Consider the following 26993-nt stretch of genomic DNA (forward strand, 5'->3'; position numbering starts at 1 on the left):
TGGTCGTGAATCATTTTTAAAGTGGGCGCTTGGGTTCTTCCCCCCCACTTCCAAAGAGGCTGCTCCTTAATTAACAGAGCAAGTTGATCTCAGAGAGGCTGATTTTGCCAAATTAGTGGTTGCAAAGGGTCCTGGGGTAGCTTTTCCCAGGTAGGATATTATAATCAGTGTGGTTTTTCTCTTTGTCTTTGTATTAAGATCAGGCCTTTGTGACACTGACCACAAACGATGCCTACGCCAAAGGAGCCTTGGTCCTGGGCTCGTCTCTGAAACAGCACAGGACCACCAGGAAGCTGGCCGTGCTTGCCACCCCGCAGGTCTCAGACTCCATGAGGTGAGGATCTCACTGCTGGTCTGTGGGTGCGACTCTGCCCTCCGCCTCCCATTTCTGGCATCCCTGGGCACTGAGGCCATAGCCTTTCCAGGGGTTGAACACTAGGTGGAGAAAGATCAGAATTGCTGAGCTCCTTCCTGGGAGCTGCTGTTCTGACCCATACTCTTACTGGTTCCGGTGGGAGAAGGACTCTTCTGTAAGCAAGTCCTCTAGGATGACCCGAGTGAATGTTTTAGTCCAGGCATTCCTTTTAGGTGGTCACACTTCACTTGCATTCCTTTCCCAGAATGCCACAGGGGCTGCTTTGTTTCCTGTTTTCACCCAGGGAAAGCTCAGGTGACTGGGGAAAAAAAAAAAAAAAAAGCAGTTTTCTCTAGTGTCCATAGGCATTTGTAACCCAAAGATGTTTGTCTATCATTTAATAGACTAGAATGTTTGCCAGGGCTTTCTGAACTAGGGATTGTGCTAGGAGAGCACCCCAGGGGTGGGAATTGGAGGACACAAACTGCTTGTTGATTGGGTTAGTTCACTTTGATTTGTTGGTATGAAACTTTGAAGTATTGGACTGAACTACCTAGATCCTAATACTACAAAAACATGTGGGCACACTAGCAGCTCTGTATGGTGTCTATTTTTGTTTTCCTAGCCCTTTTAGAAATTGAAAATACCCTTTTTGTGACTTTTTTTTTTTTTTTTTTTTTTTAATGATAGTCACACAGAGAGAGAGAGAGAGAGAGGCAGAGACATAGGCAGAGGGAGAAGCAGGCTCCATGCACCAGCAGCCTGACGTGGGATTCGATCCTGGGTCTCCAGGATCGCGCCCTGGGCCAAAGGCAGGCGCTAAACCGCTGCGCCACCCAGGGATCCCCCTTTTTGTGACTTTTGACAAGAACTATACCACATGCCAAGGACCTCTGAAAAGGTTGCTTTATATAATGAGAGATAGATGTTTTTCACACACTAATAACCTTATTTCTAAAGGGCCATTTGGGAAAATGCTAATGCTTCCTAATGTGTACATCCTAATTTGTAGTCTCTTTAGTGAGGATGCGTGTAAGAAGACAGATGTAAGTCTTCGATCCCCCTTTACTGTGGTAAATGGCACCGCTGACCATTTATTTTCAAAAATACCAAGTTTACTGCGTGAATTGGAACGTATTTTTCCACAGCTTGGAGACAGTACATTACGAGTTTTGTTCTACATGTCTCAGACTGTTATAAACTTTCAGCGATGACCTGTTAATCATTTCTGTTCCCCTGTGCTGAACTTACGGTTTTACCTAAGTCTTCCCCCACTTAACCCACCTCAAGATTGCTTCCTAAAATAAATCTTGAGTTAATTTGGGGCCCAGAAAAGTGTTGTACCTCACAAACCAAAGTGAGTCCCTTATTATGTCAAAGTGCTAAGCATACTGTAAGTAAGTGTTGGTTATATTCTGTTCTAAAAATTGGCACCCAAATAACTGAGTCCTTTAACTCCTTTTGGGATGCAGTGTTCTCTGTCAACTGCTTTAGCAAAAATGGCTAGTTTTAGGCTTCATTGCAGGTATGATATGCACTTAAGCATCATTTGTAAAAACATGCAGTGGCCCGCAAGAATCCGTTCTAATGAGATATCACTGTTAAATACGTAGGCTGTTGTAAAGATGTGCTCTTTCCAAATGGGAGTCCTATCTTGATAGGCAGTTTCTATAATTTGCGTGGTATTCAGTGATCCAATAAGAATTAAGAACCTTTTGCTATAATAATGTTTAAGACAAGTACTTCATCTTCACCAGAGCAATTTTTATTATTGTAGTGAAGTTAGCTGCACATGCAAATTACTACAGTTTGGCCTGAAGTAAATTAAGACCACCTATTTAAGAGATTGTGCTATATCAAAATAACAGATTGCTTTAGTAATTGATGGGTAGGCTAGTAGTTCAATTTTACATTAGATGGGTTACTTGTTACTTATCTGAAAAGATACTAAGTGCTGTTTTCTGGGTTTTATTTTGTCAGAAAAGTTTTAGAGACAGTCTTTGATGAAGTCATCACAGTAGACGTCTTGGACAGTGGCGATTCTGCTCATCTAACCTTAATGAAGAGGCCTGAGTTGGGCGTCACGTTGACTAAACTGCATTGCTGGTCACTTACGCAGTATTCAAAATGTGTGTTCATGGATGCAGATACTCTGGTGAGTGTGGCTTTGATGACTGACAGGATGTATATAGTAACTGAGACCAGTTAGGCATTTGAGGAATGCTCTCAAGGCTTGACAGTGAAGTTCAGATAAAACCAGTCATTAAAAGCATCAGGTGATGAGGGAGAGTAAACCCAGGCTACCTTACAGCTGTCACTTGAATGGTTAAGAAAAGCAGCAGATTGCATCTTTTGTGTTGGATAATGTAGGGAGAACTTATATTTATGGGGCAGAACATTCCTGTAATGCTTTCCCTCCCACCCCTCCCCCCTTTGAATTAGGTCCTAGCAAATATTGATGATCTTTTTGAGAGAGAAGAATTGTCGGCGGCACCAGACCCAGGGTGGCCTGACTGCTTCAATTCTGGAGTCTTTGTTTATCAGCCTTCAGTTGAAACGTACAATCAGCTATTGCACCTTGCTTCTGAGCAAGGCAGTTTTGATGGTAGGTATCTGTTCTCTTTGTATGCGATAAGCCGTTAGTAACTTCTAGGGGTTGCTCTTCTCAGGGATCTAGTTGCTTTGATTCCTTGTGCCTGGAAGACAGCAATGCATGAGATGTAGCACACATTTTCATTTGTGCTCTTGTTGAAAAGACTGTTGTGTGTCTGTGTGTGCATATGCATTTTTCTTTTATAAGTGCATAAGATTAACCTATAAGCTCAGAGAGGCAGTTTTACACACCTGCCTTTAGCTGGCTTTCTTGTGTCTAAATTAGAGTATGATAAACGAACTGTGACTGTTCAAGAATTGAAAGACATTAAACAGATCAAAAATGTTAACATCTGTCTTTAAACTAAAGTAAACTTAACCGCAACAGCTAACAGGAGGACCAACCATTTTCCCCATAGAAATTGGAGGAATAAACCTGATAATTTGGCTCTAATTCTCCTGGGAAGCATTTAAAAAGCAAGACAGGAAGTTAAATGATTAATCTCTGTCTCCAAATTCTCATTCCCTATAAGGCCGCACATCAGAGTGGCATTTGCAAGGCCAAAGAGTAGGACGTTGGCAAAGTCAGCATCCATTTTCTATAACTTATAAGTGCATCTGTAGCTACATGTATTTATAGAAAGTTTCTAACTATTTGTGGATTTAGGGACCCACATCCTTTGGAGAAATTTGATCAGATGAAATAGGAGGTATGTTTCTGTTTCAGGCCAGTCTCTGAAATAATAAATAATCCATTTTTTTAAACAACAACAAACTATCCCAAGACAAAACTACTAGTTAATGTGCAAAAGCAGCTCTTTCTAAAATTCTGGTGGATCTTTTGAATAAAGAAGAAAGCCAATTATATCAGAGAAGGATCCGCTCTAAGAAGCAGCCAGTGTCTACTTAACTAGCAGATACTTGACATTGTGGCAGAGAGCTCTGAGCTTGGAAGCAGCTGCTTGGCACCAGGAATCCTCTCCCTCCCCCGCCCCCCCCCCAAGAGCAAATCTGAGATTGCAGGGAGTAGATCTTTTGAAATTAGCATAAATGACTTTCCTCAGATAAAATAAGGTTTGGCCTTCAGTATAGATATGAAGATTCATTTCCATTAACTAGTTATAAAGTTAAAAATCAAAATCTCACATTTAAACGTTTTAAACTAAAAGATTAAAAGCTTATCAAATTGCTGAAGTTAAAACAAGTTCTACCTAAATCTGAAATTGGGATTTTTGTTGTTGCTATTCACAGGAAAACAAATTGTTTGGTCCCTTGACAGAGAACATGTGATATGCAGCTACTGAAATGTCATTAAAAAGAATAAGAAAGTTTAAGTTTCCATCTTGAGTCCCTATTTGGCTAGTTTATACTCTTCATCAAGCCCTCTCAGCGTGGGGCTGATTTGGCTTCCTAGGGGACATTTGGAAACATCTGGAGACCTGTGGGATTGTCACAACTGAGAAGAAGGGTGCCACTGGGATCTAGTGAATAGAGGCCAGGATGCCACTGAACATCCTGTGGTGCACGGGACAGGCCTCACAGCAAAGGATTAGCAGGCCCCAGTTGTCAGTAGTGCCAAGGTGGAGAAACTTCGCTCTGTGCCAAGACACTATATGCTCTAAAACAGTGAGCAGGGATATCTTCACCAAAATGAATGGTGACATCTGATAAGAGGTGCAGTCTTAGTTTAAGCACCCTTAAGTAAGAAATGTGTTGAGTGATCACTGTGGTCAGGGCCAAATACAACTTCTTCACTTCACTGGCTTATTCTATGGAGCTGCTAAAAAATGAAAGACCTATTAGTACTTGAGTTCAAAACACATACTCCTTATTTCTTCTACTTTGCATAAAAGGAAGGTGAGAGTATTTTTAGCAGAAGTCCACTCTTTGTCTAAGCCTTCCCGTCAGGTGAAGAGCTTTCTTCATCTCCTCTGATCAAATTTGGAGGAAGTAGTGTAATCTGCCAGAAATTCAGTATAAATTCTCAACTCCAGTAAACAATTCACATTCTAAAGTAGCTCCAGCAACCTGAAATCCAAATGATTCGTAATAGCGTAAAGAGAATCAATCCAGTTTTTTAATCTAGACAAGTACTAGGTTTTGTGGTTGAGAACAAAGAGCTTGGATACCAAACAGTAGGATGCCGTGGCAAATTATCCAGGTTACAATTTTAGAATGTAAAACTCATTGATTAGAACCCGATCTGAATTGTCTACCTTGTCTGGGAATGAAGGAGGTACTAGAAGAGTTGATGGATTCGTTGTTAAGAAGCCAGGATGTGTGAAATGTGCCCAACTAGAAAGCACTTGCTGCTTTTTCAGCCAGAATCTGAAACCACTGAGGGAGTCTCTCTGTGCCTAGTAGCACATTTCATTATTCAGCAGGGTTTCCAGGAGCTGGTCTTTCTGTAAGGTGTTCCATTTACTGGCTTGTCGGTGGCAAGGGATTGAATTTTCTCTGTTAATAGAAATGCTTAATTTAAAGAGTTGAAAATTCAGTTATGCAGATGGAAACCTATAGTTATTCTCAATATGTTGTCTAAATTCCACAGAAGAATAGATCAGCATCTCTTACATGAAAGGTAGTTTTCCCTTTGTGTTGATGAGCTTTACTTCCCAAAGAAAGCTCCCAACATACCGTGGGAGCCTCTTCTGCACTGGAAAAGTTTACTGTCCTGTTGAATTAATACCAGTATGACATAAAGACTTACTGGACTGACCCTTAACATCTTGTCGTGAACTGCATCTTTTTTTCTAATGGCGGTAGGAACCTTGCTTTGCTTCACGTTTTCAGCGCAGTGCACCATTTTGTATAAATGTCATGTCAAAAAAAAAAATGTCATGTCATAGGCACCGAGATATGAACACTTTCAGTGTTTCCTTTCACATTTTCTAATATCCTATAGGTATATGCCATCTCTCTTCATCCCACAGTTTTACTGAACAGGGGGCTTAGGTCACAGCCTCTTTAGATTAGTACTAAAGAAAACCCATTTATAGATGATTGTATTTCAGTCTGAAGGTCTTGCAAGTCCTGCTTAATCTCTTGCATACGTTCAACAAAAACTATGGGGCCTGGTGTCCATTGACAAGCCTCACAGGCCCCTGGTGCCTGAGTGTTTGTGACTGGTTTTACAGTTCTTGTGCTGCAGAGGAATGTGGCTGGCATGCCTCTAATCACCAGCCCTCTAATTACTACACCCCCGCCATGCCTCTAGCCAAGAGAATAACCCTAACATGGCAAATCACGCTAGATACCTTGACTTCTCTCTTCCTTCCAAATATATGGAGTATTAGAATTTAGAGCTAGTGGCTGTGCACCTCATTCATGGCTGAATCCTAATTTTCCGGAGTGCGGTGTCTAAGTTCCTATACTGTTCGTGTTTGCAAACTGTCTTGGCGCTTACTTCATAACTGAAGGTACAGGTTTCCTGAAAGTTGAACAATAGCTGTTGTGAAATACATACACACTAGCATTTTATAGATTGTGACAGGTCAGGTTAAGTCGGGGTTTGTTAGCAGCGAGAGGAAGAGAGAGGTCATACCAGATACTCATCATCGGTTTTGTCTCTGCATACTCATGTGCAACAAAGGTGATGCCCTCGGCTCTTGAAGAAATCAATCTGAATGCAAGTTGAGGTTTATTTTCTTTCCCCTCATTACTCTAAAGTATCCTAAATTAAGGACGCCTATACAGTTGGAAGTTTAGTGCTTGAGGATTGCTGAATGTTTAATTTTATCTCTTTGTATTTGTTTCAAAAACCTAAATCAAAAAGAAGAATTCATATTTTCCCCATTTGGAGTGTTCTTTTAAAAAAAAGAAAAAAGAAAAGAAAATGGGGATTGACTTTAACATAAATACCCTGTGCTGTTTACTGGAGTAATGAAACTTTGGTCTACAGTTGAATTTTCAGAAAGAATAGACAATTGGCGATTGAATATTAGGTATGATTTCATCTTAAGCAGAATCCCAAGACCGGCCATGAGCTCCTTATACTTACATGTTCCATATTCAGATTCCAAGTGGTCACGGAGCCCCTTAAACTGAAAGATTTTTTTTTTTTTCTGTGCTAGCAGATGCAGTAAACCAGGAGGGTATGCTAAGTTTTTAAAATGATTTTTAACAGAAAAGAGTTGATGTTAAATTCTTCTAAAGTGTAAAATTGACTGCACTGCTACCTCTTTTAATCTTCGTGGTAGGTTGGGCTTCAAATTGAACCTGCCCAAAAAAGGAATGAAGGTGAGAGGTATTTCCAGATAACACTTGTCTTGTCCAACCCAAATCAGCTCAAGTTCCAGTGTGCCTCACTGGGTCCGCTGACTCGAGGGCTTCTCCCTTGCCGGCTGCCCAGACACGAGGCTGCCTGTGGCCTGGAGGGTTCTTCTTAGGTCGCTTTGAAAATTACTCTGCGCTTTTGCACTTATATCATTTAATTGATAGTTTGAGTAGTCAGCATCCCGAATAAGTAAAAACGAAAAGCAAAAGTCCTGACATGTAATAGCAAGACAAATGAGCACCCAAGTTTTTTTCTCAAGAGCTATTTTTACCTCCTTGGACCCATGAGTATTTCTTTTTAAATTAGCCATCTGTTTGTCTCTAGCCTTGTAACCAGCAGGGATCATGAGCCCCGTGAGAAATCGAGAAGGGGGAAAGGACCAACGTGTTACGTGTGTACAGGCTCTCACACTGGCCCTCCTCCTCCACACCTTTCCCAGTGGTCCCATGAGGTCGTCAGTCACCCTCCGGTTCACATATTCACGTAGCAGCAGGTCTTTCTCAAGGGCCTGCTCTGTAACCAGGATGAGGAAGCCCCTGGCGTAGCGTCAGGACAGCAGCTTGCCCAGCGCTCCTTAGCCGGTGGCAGAGCCAGAGCTGAGCCAGACAGCGTTTCTTCACTCCATGGCTGGGTTGTGTGTGTGGGTTTTTTTTTTTTTTTTCCTTCCCTCCTAATTAGTCCCTACTGCAGCATTCATGAAAACGTATCTTGATAGTGACACAGGATGGAGGAGAATCTCTGTGACATGGGCCTTATTACAGATTAAGTACTTAAAATTCATTTCTCTGCATAGAGAACAGCTGCTACATTCCTCGTCGTACAGATCAACGGAGGCTCTTGTCTACTGTCTCTACAGCTGATTGCTCTTTTCCCCCAAACCACAATATCTAAAGTACCTTGTCTTTTTCTAAATCGGCTGCACAGTTTATAGTCTTACATTGTTTTGTGAGTCCAGAAGTATTTTTGGAAATAATACTCTCTACATTTAGAGAGTAGTCCATTTGGCATTTAAATCATGGTAGGTACTGGGGCACCTGGGAGGCTCAGTCGGTTAAGTGTCTGCCTTCAGCTCAGGTCATGATCCTAGGGTCCTGGGATTGAGCTATATACTTCTGGCTCCCTGCTCAGTGGGGAGTCTGCTTCACCCTCTCCGTCTTTTCCTCCCTCTGCTCATTCTCTTTCTCTCAGTGACTAAAATCTTTAAAAAAAAGAATCATAAATAACTCTAGGTACTAATATGGGCAAGATGCTAAGTTTAATGGCCAGCAGTGGACTAGTAAATAATTGATTTTTTTTATCCCTGCCTCTATAAAGCTTACAAGACCTTACAGAAATGTAATAGGCCTAGAATAAATGTTCCCTTGCATTTATACATTATTTAATTAACCTCTTGATTATTAAGAATCTTTCTTTTTTTAAGGTACTATCTGTTTATTAGAGAGCAGGCATGTAAGAGGGCACAAGGGCACGGCAGTGGGGGTGGGCTGTTGGGGGCAGAGGGAGAAGGAGAAGCAGGCTCCCTGCTGAGCGAGGAGCCCAACCTGGGGCTGAATCCCAGGACTCTAGGATGATGACCTAGAGCCAAAGGCAGATGCTTAACCTACTGAGCAACCCAGACACCCCAAGAATCTCTTTCTTTAAAAAAAAAAAAAAAAAGTGATAAAAGTTATTACCATGAGAGGCCCCTCTAACTCTGGGAAATAAATAAAGCATTGTGGAAGGGGAGGTGGGTGGGGAGATGGGGTAAGTGGGTGATGGGCACTGAGGAGGGCGCTTGATGAGATGAGCACTGGGTATTCTATATGTTAGCAAATTGAATTTAAATTAAAGAAAATTAGTTAAAAAGAGCTATTTAACATGAAGTGGTAAAGTAAATCAATTGTTCTTGGCTTAAGTGGGTTGAGGCCAGTGAGATGCAGTGATAGTGAGTCCCAAGCTGCAAGTGCCTGGATTTCCATGAGCTGCCTAGGGCTCATCCGCTGGTCCTTGGTAAACCTCTTAGAAATATCACCAAGATCATTCATAAACTGTAATCCTTAGCATGCTTGCTCTAGGCAGAAGCGATGACACTAATATATCGTGGAAATCAGTGTTAACAGGCGAGTCACCTTTTCACTTTGGCACTTGCCTGTATCTCTCTATAGTACTAAGCATGTTTTACTCTATATGCTTGATACCCGCTCCTCTGCCCCTTTATTAGATTGAGAACCATTGGAGAGCTGAAACCTATCTTATTAATCATCCTGTTCATAATACCTATGCCTAATTTATGATACGTCAGCCGTTTTCTACAGAAATGAAACTGCGAGTTGCATCCTCTGGTAAAGGAGGAGTCCTTCCCCTAAAAGACTCTAAACCAGTGCTTCGCATATTCTAATATGCAAAGAAATCACCTGGATTAAAGGATTAAAAGGTGGATTCTGATTCTGCAGGTCTGGGTTGGGGCTTATCATTCTGCATTTCTGTCAGGTTCCCAGGCAATGCCTGTGGTACTGAAACCTGGAACACTTTGAGTAGGAGGATTCTAAAGGGAATGTTCCTGTGGCTGAGCTACTAGGGGTCACGTTTAAACCAGAAATGACCCACCCTCCTTGCTATCCACAGTAGGCAGGCCAGCTGCCAACAGACTATGGAAGAGTACAGAAACAATTGCACAAATTTGAAAGGCAGCACTCAACTCCATTTCTGTCTTATAAAATAGACCGAGTTTCTGATAAATGCTGTGATGTGTTTATGGTTGCCAGGTTCATGACTCTGCTCAAAAGACCTGGAAAATACTGAGGGATTGTAAGGCAGTTATTATACTCGGGCAGCCAGGTGGAAGGATGATGCAGGATCTGATATTTGCTTTTGTTTGCAAAACAGGTGTCCGTGTCTCTAGTCCCATTTCCTTGTTTCTCTCACCTGTGTTGCCACGCCCTGGCCTGATGGATCACAGCTGCCGGCCGGGATGTCTCCTAATCATGTTTGTCGGTTCAGAGATGATTGAGATTAGAAGTGTCTTAACCTGTCAGAATAAATTAAAGCTGCATCTAGAAGTCTGACTGAAATGTACTGGACTAAAAAGTCCTGGGGGTTTTGTAGTGAGAAGTCAGCAGCCTTCAGAGCATTCCTTAGGTTTTGTAGCACAGACATGCTTAGATTGGCATTCTGTTTTGAATTGTGCTCTAGCTTAAGGACTTTTTTTTTTTTAAAGATTTTATTCATTTATTCAAGACACAGAGTGAGAGAGAGGCAGAGACACAGGCAGAGGGAGAAGCAGGTTCCCTCCAGGGAGCCCGATGCAGGACTTGATCCCGGGACTCCAGGATCATGCCCTGGGCCGAAGGCACGTGCTAAACCGCTGAGCTACCCAGGGATCCCCTAACTTAGGGACTTCTAAAAACGCGGGATTAGGGGCACACCTGGGTGGCTCAGTGGTTGAGCACCTGCCTTTGGCTCAGGGCGTGGTCCTGGGATTCTGGGATCGAGTCCCCCATCGGGCTCCCTGCAGGGAGCCTGCTTCTCCCTCTGCCTGTGTCTCTGCCTCTCTCTGTGTGTTTCTCATGAGTAAATAAATAAGATCTTTAAAAAAATAAAAAGACAGGATTGATAACCCTACATACATTTTTTTCGGATGAAGTTAAAAATTTGCCTGACCTTGAAATTTGAAATTGTGCATTTGGAAAAAGATGTTTGAAGTGCTAAACTTAAAAATCCTGTAAGAAGCTACAGACTCCCAAGGTGATGTTTAATTCTATTTTCAATCCACAATTTTGGGCTAAAAGTTGACCCTTTGAGATCACAGAATGAGGTCGGTGGCCATGGACCTTCTGTGCTCTGTCCTATCTGCTCCGGGAGCAAGATCCCTGCTGGCTCTTGTAAGGATTTGCCAGTTGAATGTGCACCGCTGACGCACAGGTCTTCCCTGCCCCTTACACTTGATGCTTGTTTCCTATCCCACCGGTGCTGCTTGGCCTCGGGGTGGCGCATGGCTGTGGGGCTGATGATGTTTGTGGGCTACCTGAGGGTAAACGGAAACAGCCTTTTGTGGCCAGAGGCAGCTGACCAGGGGCTCTAAGGGATCAACCGCTCTGACTCCTGTTTCCCGGGATCATCCTGTCCGATTGGGAAGTTCTGCTTTACAACTACTCTTCTGACCTTCATGGACTTAGATGCCTTCCTTGTACTGCATGTAGTCAGTAGTCCATTTTTAGTGGAATTGCTTAACTTTACAAAGGTCTTATAATGTGGCACTGAAAAAAAAGCTGGTAGAAAAATATATATTGCATGATGCCCAATTTTCCAGAGTTCAGAAACAAGTGAAACTATATATGTTGTCTGGGGATATGTATACACGTGGTAAAACCTAGGAAATCAAGACCGTTACAAATAAAATTCCTTTAGTTACTTCTGGGGCAGGGGCAGTAGAATTGGAATAGGGAGCCCACGTAGAATTTAAACAGCAGCGGTAACGTTAGAGTTCTTAAATTGGGTATTGGGTAGAGTTATATAATTAATATGCTTTATAAACTACACGTGTATTTTTCTTTTGATAGTATATTTCACAATGAAAATAACAGGTAAAGAATGTTTAGAAAAGATCTTGGCACAATCTTGTTCATGCCCTGCATCCTATTGTTATTTTAAATGTCTAAAAATAATGCACCTGTGCTAAGGAAAAGTCAGGGAGAGCTTACCTGGAACACCAGTCCCCTCCTACAATTATTGTTGTCTCATTTATTTCCTTCCAATATGAATGTTGTTAGTTATGATAAAGATGTGTGTCTCTGTGTATCTTTATATTGCATGATGGACTCCTGGTCTTTCTAGCCCTTAGTCTTAACGGCAGAATAATAATCCACAGGTGGTCAGTAGCCTAACGTACTAACCATTCCTCTTTGGTGGAATGTTCAAGTCATCTCAACTTTTCTGCTGTCACAGAACATCGTCAGGTTTCTTGCATTCATTCCACAAGTCATTCACGTTATCTGTAAGGCATTCTGTGTGCTTAGAACGCAGTCAGCAAAACGTCCTAGTCTGTGTCCTTGTGCAGTTTAGAGTCTAATGGCTAACCGTTCCTTATTGTATATTGCATCTAAAGCATAATTAATCCCCAGACTTTCAAAAAAAATTCTGAGAGAATAGTAGATACACATGCAGTTGTAAGAAAATACAGAAAGTTCCCATGTACCTTTCACCCAGTTCCCTAATGGAAAAATCTCACATAATTCCATAAACAGGAATCGACACTGATGGAATCCATCAGCTTCAGTCAGATTTCAACAGTTTTAACAGTTTTACGTGTTACATGTTTGTGTTAGGTATGTTTGTGTGTTTTTGTGCAGTTTTATTAGGTGTGTATTTTGGTGTGACCACCACCACAGTCGAGGTAAAACAGTTCCATCACATGCTATTCTTTTATAGCCATGATCTCTTCTCCCCCACCCTTTCCCCCTCCTTAGCCCCTGGCAACCATAAATCTGTTCTCTATAATTTTGTAACGTAAAGGATGTTATATAAACGGCACAATATAGTATGTAACTGTCTAAGACTGGACTTTTTCACACAGCATAATTCTCTTGATCCATCCAAATTGCTGTGGGTATGAGTAGGTTTTTTTCCTTTATATTGTTGAGTAATGCTCCATTGTATGGAGGTATCGCATTCATACACCTGTTGAAAGATATTTGGACTATTTCCAGTTTTGTGCTATTATGAATAAAGCTATGATTTCCTAACCCTTTTTTTAATGATTATATGTGAAAGGAAATCAGTAAGACATCAGACCTCTGGACCTCAGCCACCAGTGTCTACATTTGGGGTGTCCTTGTAGAATCCAAAGTATGCCTCCGATGAATGGTATTGTGTTTTGGCTTTAATATTTTGTGTCTCAAAATATGTTTCCAACATAGCTAATCTCCTTTTGTTCATGTAACCGGTGAAGCACATCCTGCCACTGTCTTTATTGTCCTTGAGAACTTAAGAGGATAAAATCTTGATTTTTCTGTTGAGCTGTTTGTCCCTTGAGGAATGAGGACCCATCGGAGCCTCCTTATATAGAGAAGTTGCTCCGTAGACATTTGTTCAACGAATGCCTTTGATCCATAGAGTTGATTGAGGGTATTTAGAAAGGATAAGATACACAGAGGCTGCATAAGGGACACTTGGACTTCAACCCTAATGCTTTGATCTTACTACTTAGTTCCAAATATTAAATAATCTCCAGATTTTTAAAGTCTCTCAAAACCAATGGAAACCAAATAATAACGCTAGCCAGTTGGGGCTGCTGTATATGTGTGCTTGGGGGCAAAGCAGACTAAGGAGGGAAGTAGCTGCTCAGTGTATTAGCCTTGCACTTCAGAAGAGCCTGCTCTTCTCCCTGCCTGCCAACCCGCCCTTAACACTGCATGCCTGCGCGTGCACACTTGTGTGCATACACACACGCATGCACGCACACCCCACCCAAGCTGCTGTTTTGCTGTATGAAAGACTGGTTCTGTGCATGTTTCCTGAAATCTCATGAACCTAAAACAGAGGACGTGAGCTGTGTGGCAGAGGTGGCTTAGTGACCTGTTTGGTTACTTGTGTGTTTATGATTTAGGTCAGACACTTAGCAGCTTGGCTTTCCACTGCTATTTCTTTTGAATGAGTGGCCACGTTTGTGCCTTTCCAAGGAAGGCCTAAAAATCAGGAGCCCCGGGGTCTAAGCAGGCGCCGTGCTGTGTGGTCGCGGCTGACGCTGGTCCCGGGGATGACTGACCTGGACCTGTCCAGAGGCTTGCTCGGTGTCAGGAGAGTGCACCCGGGTGATGCATCTTTCTGGGGCTCTGGAAAACCATTCAGTTATCCTAGTTTGCTCTCTGTTGCTTTTTGACTCCTCCTGCCCCTATTTTTTTTAACATAAAGTCAAAAGTCCTTAACTGGGGATAAAGTCTGTAGTCTGAGCCTGCGTGTCGTGGTCCGTGCCTCCCTCTCTGAGACTCACCCGGTGCCACGCAGCCCTTCCTCCCACCCCGAGGTCTGCTTGCACAGCCTCACGTTCCTGCCCACCTCATATCTTTGGAACATGCTATTTGTTCTTCCTGAAACACCATCTGCCCTCCTGCTCTCTCCCTGCGTTTGTCAAGGCCTCCTATGTACCCCCCAATCTTGGCTTCAAAACAGCTTCTTGGTGGAAGCCTTCCCCAGCTCCTCACATGTTCCTGAGCCACTTCCATGTGCCTCTTAGCACCCAGTACTTTGCTGCTTTTCCTCCCCATTTGTGATGTTGATTGACTCTTAATTTGCCGGTACCCATGTATCCTCTCCTTGCCCTGCTCCCCATGAGGATAATGACCATTTCTCTGTTGACTCTTCAGTGCCTGGTGCTGTGTCTGGCATGTACCAGCTGCTCAGTAAATATTTGTTGAATGAATGAATTAACTTGAGAAAATGGCCATCTCCTAAAATGTCCTTGGTACGTTTAACACAGAATTTCTTATTTTAATAATGGAATTTGTACCTATTTTTTGAAGATCCAGTTATGTGTTCTGATAAAATTACTGACCGGTCTTTGAAGTTTATGACTGTGATTCTTTTTTTTTTTTTTTTTTTTTTTTTGTCTTTCAGGTGGGGACCAGGGTTTACTGAACACATTTTTTAGCAGCTGGGCAACAACAGATATCAGAAAACACCTGCCATTTATTTATAACCTAAGCAGCATTTCTATATACTCCTACCTCCCAGCATTTAAAGCGTAAGTGCACAGGTTTAACTGTTGTTGGGGGTGGTCAGGGCAGGGGAGTGGGATTTAAAATTTGGTGGGGCTCCTCATGGTTATTCTGAGGTCAGTCACCTCAGAATAGGTGGGAACTTTGAGGGAAGTCTTTATCTTATGAGAAACATGGCTATAGTGGGGAAAGGTCTTGATGTTATCAGTTACTTTGGAGTAACCCCGAGGGCACTTAGCCACCTTATGGGAGAAGGCTCCCATTTGCTCCTGGGGTGCCACACCCTCTATTAAATCATCCCTGTGTCATGGTCCAGAACCCATACTGGGCACAACCCTAACTTCTGCTTCGTAGTGGCTGCTAAGCTTCAGTTCCCGTTCCTTTAAAATGAGGACATTAACCGCTTTCTCCGGTTATTATGGAGCTTAAGCAAGATGCTGGCAACAGGGTGGGGTCCCGGTCCAGAGGGGGTGGAGCCGAACTACCTCAGTTCACATTCTGGAGTAGTTTCCTCCTGGTTGGTTCCTAGTTACTCAACTTCTAGCTCAGGATGAGTTAGTCTAGTCACCGAACTTCTCTGCCTCGATGTCCTCCAAAGCCGATTGTGATCGTTAAGGGAGGTAATTGTATGAAGTGGGTAGGAGGAGGCCTGGCCTCCCTTTAGCACTCAGTAAATGTCAGACTGTTAGTCATTTTTATTTGAGAGGAGGCCTAGCAGTAACCGTAATCTCTGACGCCAGAAAGGCAGGGTGTGTGTTCTCACTGTACCGTTTACCAGCTATATGGCTTAGCCTCTGTGCCTCAGTTTATCCATACGCAAAATGACAAGGAAAATAAGCCCTACCTCCTCGAGTTGTCATGGGGACGGCATGAGTTCGCATAGACATAACGTGCTCAGTGGACCTCTTGTTTTTGGCAGCCTTACTTGTTTGGCACTCCCCTTCGTGTGGTCTCCTTCTGCAGTTAATGCAGCCCCGTTGCAGAGCTTGTCTCACTGTGAGGGCCCGGGCCCTGCTCTTTAGCCTCTGACTCATGTGTGTTGAACGAGGAAGATGATTCAGGCTTCTTGAACAGAGGCCAAGCTGAGCTGTCCGGTTGATCCTGAGACACAGCCCTGAGCGGCAGAGGTCTTGGGTGAGCTGGGCTCGGCTCTGCAGTCTGTCCTGCTTGGGCATTCCTGAGCGAGGAAAACAAAGGGCCTTTCACTCCTCGGATTTCATTATCCAAAGTCCCCTCTCTAAGTCTCCTACCACAATAATGAGCACGTCTGGCTTTTTGTGGCAGAAGTGTTTCCTTTTCTGTTCTTTTCCTGGGCAAACTCTGTCAACATTCTCCCAGATAAGGATTACAAGTGTCTTGTGTTCTTTCCTCCCTAACTGTTCTCTTGGCATATGTCTCTGACATATTATAGCCTCTTGATTGTCTTCCCTCTCTAGAATGAAACAGGCAAACTCTCAAACATGCCAGCTGCAGCCCAAGTAACACAAATAGAACAGGATTCGCTAGCAAGGGGTGGATTTAGAGAAAGTTGTTTGTTTGTTTGTTTTGTGTTTTGGCCTCTCTGTCCTTGGCCTTGTCTTGCTTAGAAATGTGGGCCTGATTCTTTTCATCCTTATTGCCTTACAACCTACCCTGCAACTCTGAGCCATGCTCCTGCAGGCTAGCTCGTGATAGCTCGATCCCCGAGAACTGAATTTGTTATAAGAGGGCGTTGGGGGGACGCCCCGGTGGCTCAGTGGTTGGGCGCCTGCCTTCGAGCCAGGGTGTGATCCTGGGGTCCCGCAAATGAGTCCCATATCGGGCTCCCTGCATGGAGCCTGCTTCTCCTTCTGCCTGTGTCTCTGCTTCTCCCTCTCCACCCCGCCCCCCATGAATAAATAAATAAAATCTTAAAAAAAAAAGGCAGTTGGTTAACGTAATTGACTAGACTCAGCTGAGCAAGCAAAAACATGAGAGGATGAAGGGGAAAGAATCATTAGTAGTGTGAGCAACTCTACCCACCATCCCACTTAATTCTGCACCGTGAGCATGAGTCCTGGGATGACGGTGGGGGAGACGCGAATCTGATCTCCTTCCAGTTGGTCTCAGTCCCAAACAGAGTCAACCTAGTGGTTAAAGGTTTGTGTTTTCCGTGTAACGTGGCCCCCGGTGCCTAGCAACTATCTCCCCTATGGTTCATTTGGACTCCATCTGATTTTTACCTTAACGCCAAAATTGAGCACGCTGCACCTTTCAGCGGTAGCCTGCTTTGCGCAGACACTGCTTGCCTTTATTTTGTTCTGACAAGAACAAGAAGCAAATAGAGCAGAGTTAGGTTTTGGGGGAGAGGGGTCGGGGAAGATGGACTTATTTGCCCCTCCCTCAGAGGAACCCACTTGTTTTTATATCCTCTGAATGAATTTCCCAGAAAAGCAGCTTGAGATCTCAATGACCAGAATGGTTAGGATGGTTTCTTCTTCCCAGCTCAACAAATTAGTGCTAATTTTGGAAATCTCCTTGGTTTATTGCCATAACTGTAGAGTATGTGACGCACTGGGGAAGTGGGGAGCAACTGCATCCGTGTGCTGGCTGTCAGCTGGCCTGTGGCCCGACAGCAGCCCCCGCCGCCTCGGTGCGGCCCGCCCTTGGGGGTGTCCACCCCACACTTCTGGATAAGACCTTCCAGAGTGAGGCTTTGTCTCACCCCATTGCTGCCCATTTAGGAATGTTGAAACCACATCACAGAACTCCTTTTTCCCTTCCCCCTGCCAGAAAACGCCTTTGTTTCTTGCAGAGATCCATCTCCAGAGACGTTTTTCGTACAAATGGGAAGGGCTGAAAGAACAGATAGTTCTATTCTTTTTTGTTTTGTGTTAATGTAAAATTGTGACCCTGTTCTGCTAAGCCGAGGTAGATGATCACGAACAACATTTGGGCTGTCCTAGCTCTTCCACAGATTGCCCTGTGCACCTCTGGGAGCTCAACATGAGTGTGAGGGGCTCCAAATAACCTTGGGGGTGGGGGTGGGGGTCTCCGGGACTTAGTGGCCCTGTGGTGTGCCAGCCTTCCCCAGGGACAGTGTACGGGTGGTGGTGGGTAGAGTGAAAAACTGTGGAGTGGTTCGGAGCAACTTGGGCTTCACAGAGGAAGTAAGAATTTGTCTTACCAGCTCCAAACAGCCATGTGCCATGAGGTCACTGAGGCAGTATTTAGATGCCCCGGAATCTTAGAATCTTAGAGCCTTGGATATGTTAAAACACATGCTACACTTAGAACAGTGTAGCCTTGCTATTTTATGGTATTTTTTTTTTTTTTTTTTTGCTAAAGGATGGCCTAATATGAATCCTATTTGACATGAATTTGAGCCACGGAGGTAGCATTTCTAATGCCTTTCTCTGTATACTGTCTGGATAGTACAAAACAGAAAGGAAACACACTTAATAGTTCTATCACTGTGAGTGATGAATACTCAAACATAGCTTCCGAAACATAATTAGTGTGTTTTCTGTGATAGAAGATCCTCTTTAACACAGTATAATTTGAGAGCCAAAATGCTTAGTCCAATAACTTATAAGGTGATTTGTAATAGATGAATTGAGAAACAAGTGCATTTCTTAAATAATATTCCTGAAAGTGCCTAGCGTGTTTAGGAAATAGTAGGCTTATAATCGATACTAGTTTCTTTTCAGTTTTCTTCATCTAGGGGGCCTGTTTTATTCGTATAGTTTAGAATCTGGCTTGTGCATAATGCTAGGCAAAAATCTCCTCAGCCTTTAAAAAAAAAAATCAGTCATTTAGCTCTATTTTAGCTTTCTATCCTAACTAGAGACTAAAAGCTACTTATGGCATTTTGTGCCATATAAAGTGGGCCTGGAGCAAAGAGAGTTCTCTGGTATTGCTTCAAATTGCCATACAAATTAATTAGTCATATTGATTGACTACAGAGCTTGTTTTACCAAATAATTTCCAAGTATTTTAACTTTTTTTTTTTTTTTTTTTTTTTTTTAACTCAAGTTCAGATATGATCTGAGACCTGGCTGGTCTAGTCTTAGAAAGTGGATCTAGAAACCTAAAAGATTTCTCTCCATTTGCTTACTGCTTTAAATTCTTCTGAGGATGTTTGTATACACTGTTATTTTTTTCAGGAATGTGGCCTATAAGACCTTCTCTTGAAAATAAGTATTTTCCCAAAAATGAAATGAACCTTTGGGGTCCTGAATTCTGATGTTCTTGTGTGTTTCTGATTTGATTGATTTTTTTTTTCTTGCCCCCTGAGACACCTTTGGCTCCAGCCCCCCATCCATGACTCTTGTCTCTGAAGCCAGAGCCTTTCTGTGTTCATTACTTTCGCACACTTACATCTGCCCCTAAACCCCAAGGCCTTGGAGTTTGGATCTTATTTTTTCAGCTGTCTGTCCCCTCACCCGTTCGTCTGGTTGGCGGGCCTGCAGCACGTAGAGGGTGCCACACACCCTGCTTGCTGAGGGCTGCAAAACGAGGGAGCTTTAGGCTACGAGGGTACAAGGAGTGGTACCTCCTGAGTAAGAAATGCCTGCAGTAGGAGACACCACGAGGGAGGAGGGGAAGAGCGTGTGGGTGGAGTGGAAGACGTACCCTCCAGGTCTTGGACTGGTGGGCTGCAGACTGGATTTGTCCCACAGTTATGTTTTGTCTTCCTTACATGGTTTCCTTTTTTTTATTTTTTTTTTTTTTTGAAAAAAAAATCTGATATTTGGTGGGATGTGGAAGAAAGATGTCTAGTGACTTACAGATTTGAGGCCATAAGCAATGAAAGTAAAGGAGTTGCCATTTTCTAAGATGGGGGGGGTTGGAGACAGGTTTTTAGGGGACAGGGATTGACCAAAGATGTATTAAATATATCCAGTTTGGGATGTATTAAGTGTGAGGTGCCTATGAAACACCCTAAGTAAGTAGATGTAAGAGTGGGGAGTTGCGGAGAGAAGTCCTGGTGAGACATACACATGGGAGTGTCGGCCTAGAAGTGCTGTTCATTGTTATGAGACAGGACAATGTAACCCAGAGAGTGACTGATAGAAGGGTCCTGAAGACTGAGCCCCAAAACAGGAAAATGTGGAGGAGCAGGGACCCGGGATGGAGAACAGTAAGGCAAGAGGAGACCCCAGGAAAGTGATGTGCTGCACAAGTCGACCAAAGAAAATGTTCCTGGGGGCAGGAGGGTCCCACCTGTGTCTGATGCTGCAATTAGGTGAGAGGACAGTTGAGAATTGGCACCGACCTAGAAATGAGGAGGTCACTGGGGGACTGACAGGAGTGCTCTGCTGGAGTGGTGGGAGGAAGCCTGATTGAAGTGGGTCCGAGAGAATGGAGAGTCGGAAACGGTGAACATAGACAAGTCTTCTGAAGCATTTTCTTTAAGAGGGAGCAGAGAAATGGGTTGGTAGCTGCATAGGGCTTTAGGATCCAGAGGGTAGGCAGTGGAGGTGGTTTTTTTGAAGATGGGACAAGTCACAGCCTATGGGTAGATTGATGGGAATGATCAAGAAGGGCAAGAGTGAGCACACTAATGCAGAAAACTAGACTTGCTGGAGTCATGTCCTTGAGTAGCTAAAAGGCCGTGTGTCCTGGTGCATAGGGGGGAGGAGGGTATCAGGTAAGAACCAAGAAGGCGGGCAGAGTGAGTACATACAGATGAAGGCGGGTGGGTATATTGGTTGAATGAATGAGGGAGCAGGCAGCCAGCCAGGAGGGCACAGAGACCAACATGCTGTCCCCAGGAAAGTCTCATGGTGGCCTGCAGTCGAGGGGCTTCCCTTGGCCTACTCTGTGAGGACAGGCCACCCTGGTAGGTGAAGTAGTTGATGAGGTCTTAGTATAGGTGATTAAGTCCACCTTGGAGGACTGATGTTCTGATTTCCAGGGCATGATTGGGATGAAAGGTGGGGACAAATCAGGAGGGTCCCTGGTGGCCACAGTTGTTTGCCGTTGGGTAGCAGCTGTCCTTTGGTGACGGGATGTGTACCCAGCTGTGCTCCATGGTCCCTGACCCCCACCAGCTCTGCTCCCCCCCTGCCTGGTTGGCACAGGCCCTCGGACGTTTGTGCTCATGACCCCTGGTTTAGACTGGAGGGTGGGGGGTGGTAAGAGGAGGCATGTTGGGGGTTGGGGGAAGAGGTGGCCACATGCCGGACAGCGGGAGTCGCTGCGGTGGGTAGAGGATGGGTGGCCCATGCTGCTGCCACATTTCCCAGAGGAAGGTCTCCCACGCGGGGCCGCGTTCTTCTGCTCGGCGCCTCGTGCAACATCACAGATAAAGCGCTGTGTGAGAAGTCAGCCGGCCCCGGGTGCACGGCCAGGAGGTGGCTCCCTTTCCATCCTGACGCTCCTCTGGGCTCACCCACACGTTACCAGCTGCTGAACTAGTCATGAAAATTCTATCTGACCTTTGGTGACATCAGGTCACAGGGATTACTTTAACGGCTAACATAAGCAGTATTATTGCTGGCTCACGTTCAGACTCTGTCTTGTGATCTGGACGTCTCTTTTGAGATTCTATCAAGTTAAAATTAGAACATTTATTTTAAGAGATGTATGCAAGCTGAGACAAATCCCCGTTACTGGGTCAGAATGAATGACTCTTAGTAATTTAGAGACCATTGTAATATGTACCCAGTGTTGTTTTTGTTTTTGTTTTTTATTCCTGGCTGGTAACTTGGTAGGTAAGTCAGGCTGTGAGTCAGTGAACCCTCTGGTTTCCTTGTTCTGGGTCGAGGTCAATCGAACTTTTATCTTTTGACATCAGTAGTTCCCCCTTCTTGTTAGCTAACTATTTTGCTTTCAGCCAGGCAACGTAAGTTCTGACCGCTGCCCCTTTGTTGCCTTTGGTGAAAGAGCCAGAACTAGAAAGACGTCCCGAGCTTACCCTTCTATAAGACGCGAATAGCCCCACATTTGCATTTAGGCTGAAATATTCTTTTAAGCAAAAACCAATTTCCCATTTCACTTATGACCTGTTTTCTTATCTCATTTTGATATGGTCCTTTTGGATTTTCATACATAATTGAAGAGTAGTTGGGACACCCAGGTGTGTGGCTCAGTCGGTTAAGCGTCCGACTCTCTATCTCTGCTCAGGTCTCAGTCTCGGGGTCTTGAGTTCAAGCCCCACATTGGGCTCCATGCTGGGCACGAAACCTACTTAATTAAAAAAAAAAGAAAAAACAAATTTAAGAAAAATTTGAAGCGCTCAATTGATTAAAATGACACAAAATGATTTTTAAAAACCTTCCTCAGGGATCCCTGGGTGGTGCAGCGGTTTAGCGCCTGCCTTTGGCCCAGGGCGCGATCCTGGAGACCCGGGATCGAATCCCACATCGGGCTCCCGGTGCATGGAGCCTGCTTCTCCCTCTGCCTGTGTCTCTGCCTCTCTCTCTCTCTGTGACTATCATAAATAAATAAAAATTTAAAAAAAAAAAAACCTTCCTCAGGGAGCAGGATTGAGACCTAAAAATAACTACAATGAATTCCTATCTAGATTAATTAAAACTCCAGATACCAAAAAAAAAAAAAAAAAAACCCAAAACGGTGTTGAGACTCTTACTCACCTTTTTTGCAAACCGTTTTGTTGGGAAAGCTAATAGAGCAAGGCCTTCCGGCTGCTTTGCGTGTAAGTGCGTACTGTTCTGTTTGTACGGGTGGAGCACAGGTGTACAGCCTTCCCCTGTAACGCACGAGCCCTCCCAGGTGGCGGCCAGGGTGAGGCCGGACAGGTGCCCCTCTGTCAAGCCCAGGCAGCCCTCGGGGATTGCCAGGAACGTGGCCGTGTGTGACCACCTCACCACCACGGCGAGTCCGTCTCCTCTTCCCTCCCACCCTCGTGTCGGAGCCCCGTGTCTCCCATTAGCAGCCGCCTCGCTCGGTCCCCCGCCCACGTCGTCCTCCCGTCGGGGGCCTCTGGGCTGCCAGGCCTGTGCTTCCCGTCCGGAGTCCTTGCTCTGAAACGTGTGTTGCTCCTGCCCCTGCTCCTTTGCACAGACCAGTCCGGTGTGTGGGGCCGTTCGGCTAAAGGAACACCCCGATACCTAATTAAAAAACTAAAAAGAGCTCCCAGTGTTCACTGGACAGAAGCAGGACTGACCGTGGCCAGGACCCGGGACCCCTCAGCCTCGCAGGACTGCGTTATGCCCCGGCGGCCCCTTCCTTCCTCTGCCTGCGTCTCCCTGCGTCGCACTCCTGGATCCTCGCGAAGGCTCGCCGTCGCCGTCTGGCCTCCGTACCCCCAGCCGCAAGAGAAACCTGGGCGCGTGAAGCGTTTCTTGATTTATTTTTGCGGAGATTTGCGTAGCCGTTGGGCGGTCACATCACATCCCCACCCTCCCGCTCGCCTCTTGCCGTCACCCCCATCCTACTGGCACCCAGGAATTCCTCAACTTTGGACACAAAGGGCCGTCCCATCCACGTCCACGTCCACATCCACATCCACGTCCACATCCACATCCACGTCCACATCCTCCGGCCACACAGGGCGTCGATGATTCAGATTAAAGAAGGCCCTCAGGGGTCCCGGCTCCACCAAGGGGGAGCCCAGGCCTGAGCCACAGCGCGATGCAGGCCGTGGCGTGTCCCCGGGTGCCGCTGTTGACGTGCAGGGGAACGGGAAGGGGTATCCGACCGCCTTGCGGCCCCTGAGCCCCTTGGGGCACAGAGACGTCTAGAGGCAGAAGCGCCCGCCGGGAGGGGTCCGCAGCGCTGCAGTGGCCTCTGCGAGCTGGACCCTGCTGAGAACAGGGCTTGTTCGCGAGCTTTCGTCCCCAGTGGTTACTTTCTTGCTCCCTCCTGGAGCGTATTGGGGATGTTTCCGGGGCCCGACGGGCACATCTTCCCACTTCTCAGGGTGACCTCCGAAGTAACAGATGTCACTCCCAGATGACGTCCTTCTACTTCTGGGGGTGCCTGTGAGTAACAGCCCGGTTGTGGTTAAGACTCCGGCTGTGGAACCGGCGGCCACGTGGAGGCCCGGCCCCGGCCGCCCCGGCGCTCCCCAGCCGCGTGGTCCTAGACACGTTCCGTGAACCGCTTCACACCTTGGCCTCCTCACGCAGTCGTTCCGGACATTACCTGAGGTGCCCCGTGCAGCCGCGCCAACGCTGGTTAAGCGTCCGGTACACGTAGGACCCGCTTCTGTCCGCTGCCCCGGAGCTCCGTGTCCTCGTGTGCGCAGTGGGGAGAGCGGTGAGGACGCCGGAGAGCTGCTGCCGTATTCACGGCTCCGTCTCCTCGGTGCGGTTCCGTCCGGTCCTGACGACGTGACGTTGGTGGGTCTAGGCGGGGCCGCGGGCTCAAACTCCCCGCCAGTGTCCTCCAGTGTCCTCCGGGAGGAGCCGGCTCGGGCAGGGGCGGGGCGGGGGCGTCGGGGAAGGAGGAGGAGGAGGAGGAGAAGGAGGAGGCCGCACCTGCTCTTCCCCGGTGCCCGCTCTGGCCTCAGGCGTCTGGTCTGTCGTGGAGGCCGTGGAGGCCGCGTCGAGGCAGCGCTGCCGCCCGTAGCGCACAGCAGGCTCGGGCGTCCGGGCTGGGGCCGTCACCACAGAGCGCTGGTCCCCGCCGCAGCGCTTGCCGAAGGCCGCCTCCTGCCTCTTCCGAAACCCCCACGGCCCTGGGAGCCCCGACCTCTGCCTCGTGTGCGCTGTTGATTCTTCTTTTCGTGTTCGAGGACTCCTTTCCCCGTGTGGGTGAAAATCTTTTGGGGTCGTGCGCTGAACATTTAACGGTTGCTTATTTATTTGTGTATTTTGTAAAGACTTTATTTATTCGTGAGAAACATGAGCGAGCAAGAGAGAGAGAGAGAGAGAGAGAGAGAGGCAGAGACACAGGCAGAGGGAGGAGCAGGCTCCACGCAGGGAGCCCGACGCGGGACTCGATCCCCAGACCCAGGATCGCGCCCTGGGCCGCAGGCAGACGCTCAACCGCTGGGCACAGACGTCCCGACAGTTGCTGATGTCATTGGTAGCCGTGTCTGCACAAATTCTGCGCGTTGTGATCTCTGTCCTTGTAAGAATAAAACGGGGGCCTTGCACACCTGTGCTGCGCACGTGCCTACGTGTAAAATGTAAAATGAAGAGCAAGCTTGGGGACGGACACCAGGAATCTTGTTTATGTTCAGAAGAAAGGCCACGTGGTACACAGCGCTCACTCCAGGAGCGAATTTTCGGGGGGCTGCGTCTGGCGCGGCCGTGGAGCGGCGCGTGGGGCCCGGGCTGGGGGGCCCGGCTGTGCCTGTGCCTCGGGGCCTCGGCGGGCGCCCCTAGTGCGTTAGCGGGATCGGCCGTGGGATTGTTGTCTCCCCCAGTCGTGTCCTTAAACAAGTGTGGGCCCCAGAGCAGCCTGGGGGGCCCAGCGGCTGAGCGTCTGCCTTCGGCTCCGGGCGTGACCCCGGGATTCGGGGATCGAGTCCTGCGTCGGGCTCCCTGCGGGGGGCTGCTTCCCCTTCTGCCTGTCTCTGCCTCTCCCTGTGTCTCTCCTGAATAAGTAAATAAAATCTTTTTTAAAAAAAAAAAAAGGGCAGCCCCGGTGGCGCAGCGGTTTGGCGCCGCCTGCACCTGGGGTGTGATCCTGGAGTCCCGGGATCGAGTCCCACATCGGGCTCCCTGCATGGAGCCTGCTTCTCCCTCTGTCTGTGTCTCTGCCTCTCTCTCTCTGTGTCTATGAATAAAAAAATAAAATCTTTAAAAAAAAAAAAAAGTTTGGGCCTGAACATAGGCCACTGTCCGAGAACGATAGCCGACAGTAGGTCCCTGGCGTTCAGAACCAACCAGCCCACGAGCCTTTAACAGCTTGGGGGGCCCGAGGGGAGCCCCGCTGCGCCACTGGCCTGCAGGATGCGGGTGCTGGGGGCCCCTCCCGGAGCCCGGGTCGCCCGCTTGCCCTTCCCTGCCGGCGTCGCCTCTGGCCCCGGGGCGTCCCCTCGGTGGAGTGTCGCTGCTGAAGTGTCCGTGAGGTCGCCAGCCCGGCCTGCGGTGCAAGCTGCGCCCTGCCCGCCTCGGTGAGCGCCCGCCTGCGGCCCTGGGCGCCCGCCGTCCCCACCCTCCTCTTGGCCTTGCCGTGTTCCTCGTTATTACTTGGCTTTATGTACCTAGAGTCCCTCCCGGCCACAGCAGGACCGCTCTTAACTCTCACTCTTTTTAAGAAATTATTGTAAAATACATACACAAAAGGGTATATAAAAAAAATTTTTTTTAATTTCAAGTTAAGGAATGGAACACAACCTGTACCTTAGAGGCCGCCATCCGTCCCTTTCCATCACTGCTTCCTTTTTCCCCCAGAGATAACATCATGACCCATTGATTAGCTTCCTATGCTTTAAACAGTACTTTGGTTTGGTTTTGCCCTATGTAATTGGATTCTTAGATAAGAATTTAGTTGAATTTGAATTTTTTCAGCACATTTAAAAAATTCATCCATTTGCTACGTGATGCGTGTAGCTGTAGTTCATTTATTTTCACTGCTGCACCGTAGCCCATGATCTGACTACCCCAGGAGTTGTCCTTTAAAAATGATCAAGTGAGGGATCCCTGGGTGGTGCAGCGGTTTAGCGCCTGCCTTTGGCCCAGGGCACGATCCTGGAGACCCGGGATCAAATCCCACGTCAGGCTCCCGGTGCATGGAGCCTGCTTCTCCCTCTGCCTGTGTCTCTGCCTCTCTCTCTCTCTCACTGTGTGCCTATCATAAATAAAATTAAAAATAAATAAATAAATAAATAAGTAAATAAATAAATAAATAAATAAATGATCAAGTGGACAAGTAACCATAAAAATCCCAGTGACCTTCAACAGTAAGTATGTGTGTCTTGCCCAGATGTTGGTGGATCGGCTGGAGCGGCTCAGGTGGTCTCGGCAGGGTTTGGGGCCGGGCCAACAGGTTGGCTCCACATCTGCCCCATGGGGCTCCTCCATTCTTCTGCTGGCAGAGGTCCCTCAGAGAGAGGACCAGAAACAGGGCGGGCTCTCTGTTCAAAACACACCGTCCCTTCCTCCCACATTCCACTGGCAAAGGCAGGTTCTGCGAGCACGCCCCGTTACCAGCGAGGCGGGAGGTTCTCCCCCTGTGGAGACTGGGGAAAGGAGCCAGG

At 46.5% G+C, this 26993-nt stretch overlaps 1 protein-coding gene and 1 long non-coding RNA gene across 8 annotated transcripts in view; one reads left to right on the plus strand and one right to left on the minus strand.

Moving 5' to 3' along the window:
• Positions 1 to 26993, plus strand: part of GYG1 (glycogenin 1) — a 33937-nt gene that overhangs the window by 2925 nt on the left and 4019 nt on the right. For 4 of the 7 annotated variants that reach the window (XM_035705098.2, XM_025449062.3, XM_025449055.3 and 1 more), the window contains 4 exons: positions 199 to 334; positions 2336 to 2510; positions 2798 to 2960; positions 14814 to 14940. In XM_035705098.2, the coding sequence (XP_035560991.1) occupies positions 199 to 334; positions 2336 to 2510; positions 2798 to 2960; positions 14814 to 14940 (601 nt within the window). The remainder of the gene's footprint in view (positions 1 to 198; positions 335 to 2335; positions 2511 to 2797; positions 2961 to 14813; positions 14941 to 26993) is intronic. The other 3 variants (XM_025449056.1, XM_025449060.3, XM_025449059.1) reach the window with 1 other exon arrangement.
• LOC125753451 (uncharacterized) lies at positions 2835 to 18207 on the minus strand. The gene is made up of 2 exons (XR_007405335.1): positions 15759 to 18207; positions 2835 to 3051 (listed from the first exon to the last, which is right to left on the minus strand). It is a non-coding gene; the product is annotated as an uncharacterized LOC125753451 (long non-coding RNA).

The sequence above is a fragment of the Canis lupus genome, chromosome 23 (genome assembly GCF_003254725.2).
Source record: "Canis lupus dingo isolate Sandy chromosome 23, ASM325472v2, whole genome shotgun sequence".
In the NCBI taxonomy this organism is placed as follows: Eukaryota; Metazoa; Chordata; class Mammalia; order Carnivora; family Canidae; genus Canis; species Canis lupus.